At 52.2% G+C, this 2,500-nt stretch overlaps 1 protein-coding gene across 7 annotated transcripts in view; it reads left to right on the plus strand.

The window, feature by feature from the left end:
• Window positions 1-2,500, plus strand: part of eif4g3a (eukaryotic translation initiation factor 4 gamma, 3a) — a 79,462-nt gene that overhangs the window by 53,243 nt on the left and 23,719 nt on the right. For all 7 annotated transcript variants that reach the window (XM_080846365.1, XM_080846366.1, XM_080846367.1 and 4 more), the window contains 2 exons: window positions 1,303-2,160; window positions 2,495-2,500. The exon at window positions 2,495-2,500 is cut by the window's right edge and continues 80 nt beyond it. In XM_080846365.1, coding sequence (XP_080702491.1) covers window positions 1,303-2,160; window positions 2,495-2,500 — 864 coding nt within the window. The remainder of the gene's footprint in view (window positions 1-1,302; window positions 2,161-2,494) is intronic.

Raw genomic sequence — 2,500 nt, forward strand, 5'->3', positions numbered from 1 at the left:
GCATGGGGAGTAAAATGCTCCACGGCCGAAGTAGATTACATGTTTTTAACTTCGGGGTTAATTCCCTTTCCTTTACCTCCCTTCCCTTTACAGACAGCAGGACAAGTTACAAAACGGAATGAAATAGCTATACATTACACATGCTATGCTTTAATAAAACTCACGTTACTCACATACTGGTTAACACTTGTTACAGCACATAAATGTTTGTCGCTGCATCCAAACTATGCGTCACCGTTCTCCCTCCCTGTACGTGCTCATCTTAAAGGACCCGCACGATTTTACTAAACGTTCCTGCAATGTGAATCATTTAATTTAAATATGCTTATTGGCCTTATTGTGCACCATTGTGCGTTTAACAGCGCTTTTTTTGTGTGAGAGAGCATTTAACTGTTGATGCCCCAGTTTAATAAAGCCAGGCTATTCATAAACAACGTACGTAAATCTGGCATTAGTAGGCTACTATGAACAGTTGAGAAATTGATTCCGCGGGCTTGGTTCGGATTCGGAAAAAACATATTTGAATGGCTGTCGGACCCGGTCTGGGCTCGGTTACTATTCTGCCGGACCGGGCTCGGACAGAAAAATTCGGCCCAATCCATGCTCTAACATACACACACACACACACACACACACACACACACACACACACACACACACACACACACACACACACATCAGCACCATCTCCCAGCCAGCGTACACCAGGACATCACACAGAAATAACCTGGTTGTTGTTAACACGCATGTTCATACATAAAAGACACCCACGCCTTTGACTGGGAATGTCCGCATTAAGTCAACACACACACACACACACACACACACACGTGCTGACATTACACAGTCCTGCAGCTGCAGATGGCCAGTCAACACCCAGAAAATACACGCACATACACATATGTTCACACACACACACACACACACACACACACACACACACACACACACACACACATATATGCACAAACAGACATTCAGAGCCACTAACAACCCCCCACCTTTTTGGCCTGCCTCTCAGGATTCAAGCTACAAAGAAGGCAGGAGCTTCCAGAACACACACTCATTTAACATCTCCTGAAATACGCCTTCATTTCACTTACCAGCTTTGATCTTGGTCTTAATGACTTTGTTCTTTTACTGATCTCTGGTCTCGCACTGTGTGTGTGTGTGTGTGTGTGTGCACGTGTGTGTGTGTGTGTGTGCACGTGTGTGTGTGTGTGTGTGTGCACGTGTGTGTGTGTGTGTGTTTGCACGTGTGTGTGTGTGTGTGTGTGTGCACATGTGTGTGTTTCGCTACAGAAGACAAACCAAAACCGGACCCCACACCACCTCCCACGACTCCATCTCCAAGCCCAGCACTCCCACATGCTTCCGTGGAGCCCAGTCCCAGAGAGGCAGGCAGCAGAGAATCAGCAAACAAGCCCCCAGCCTCCTCCTCCTGCTCCATCCCTTCCTCTGCTCCCTCCCCTCCTCTCCCCGCTGCCTCTCCTGTAGCCCCCACTGCTGCCCCCTCTGCTCCCCCCACTGCTCCCGTGGAGCCAGAGGGGCCCAAACCTGCTCCTGTGGCTCAAGCGGCCCAAGCTCCAGCCCCGGGCTCCCAGGTCTCTGAGGAGTCTCTTCAGGAGTTGGTCGCCCAGACACCTCCGGCCTCTGCCTCCTCTTCTACCCCTTCACCTCCTCCACAGGCGGTCAACGGCCTGGCTGACTCTCCGGCGCCCTCACCCTGCGCAGAGGTGGAAGTGCATGAGGATGAGGATGAGGAGGAGGTGGAGGTGGAGGCGGTCATCCCAGCACCACCCCACCGAGACGAGCCTCAAGACCCGGCTCCGGAACTCACCGAAGAGGCCCCGCATCCAGCCGAGGCTCCTGGATTCATCACCGCCACCACTACATCCTCTTCGTCATCATCTTCTTCCTCCTCATCCTCCTCTTCTTCTTTGACTTACTGTCCTGTGCCCTCCTCTGTCCTGGCTCCTCCCCCTGGCCTGCCCCCGCTGGTGCCACCCCCAGTGCCAGAGGAGAGGCAGAGCAAAGAGGTGACGCTCACGCCGGACGTCAACGACGCGCCCACCCGCAGGCCAGAGGCCCCGGCGGCAGTCGATGCAGACACCGAGGATGCCCACAAGCAGCCCGACGCGAGGGAGACCTCGACCGCAGGTGAGCGCTTCTTGGAGTAACATGTGGTGGTAGGTGTCAGTTATCAGAGTGTCAAACATCGGCCATTCTGATAAACAATCAAAAGGCTACGTTTAAGAATGGATTAACAATCTAGAACTTCAGTTTAATAATGGATTCACAGTACAACGCGAACGCAAATCGGGAGGGTACAAGTCAGAGGCGGTGATGAATAGTGTGTGTGTGTGTGTGTGTGTGTGTGTGTGTGTGGGGAGGGGGGGTTGTTGGAGTTGTCCAAGTGATTGAGTGTGTGTGTTTGTGTGTGTGTCCAGATGAAACAGCTGTGTGAATGCTGTGTGTGTTTCCCCCATCACAGCCCAAT

Source organism: Sprattus sprattus (genome assembly GCF_963457725.1).
Source record: "Sprattus sprattus genome assembly, chromosome: 10".
In the NCBI taxonomy this organism is placed as follows: Eukaryota; Metazoa; Chordata; class Actinopteri; order Clupeiformes; family Clupeidae; genus Sprattus; species Sprattus sprattus.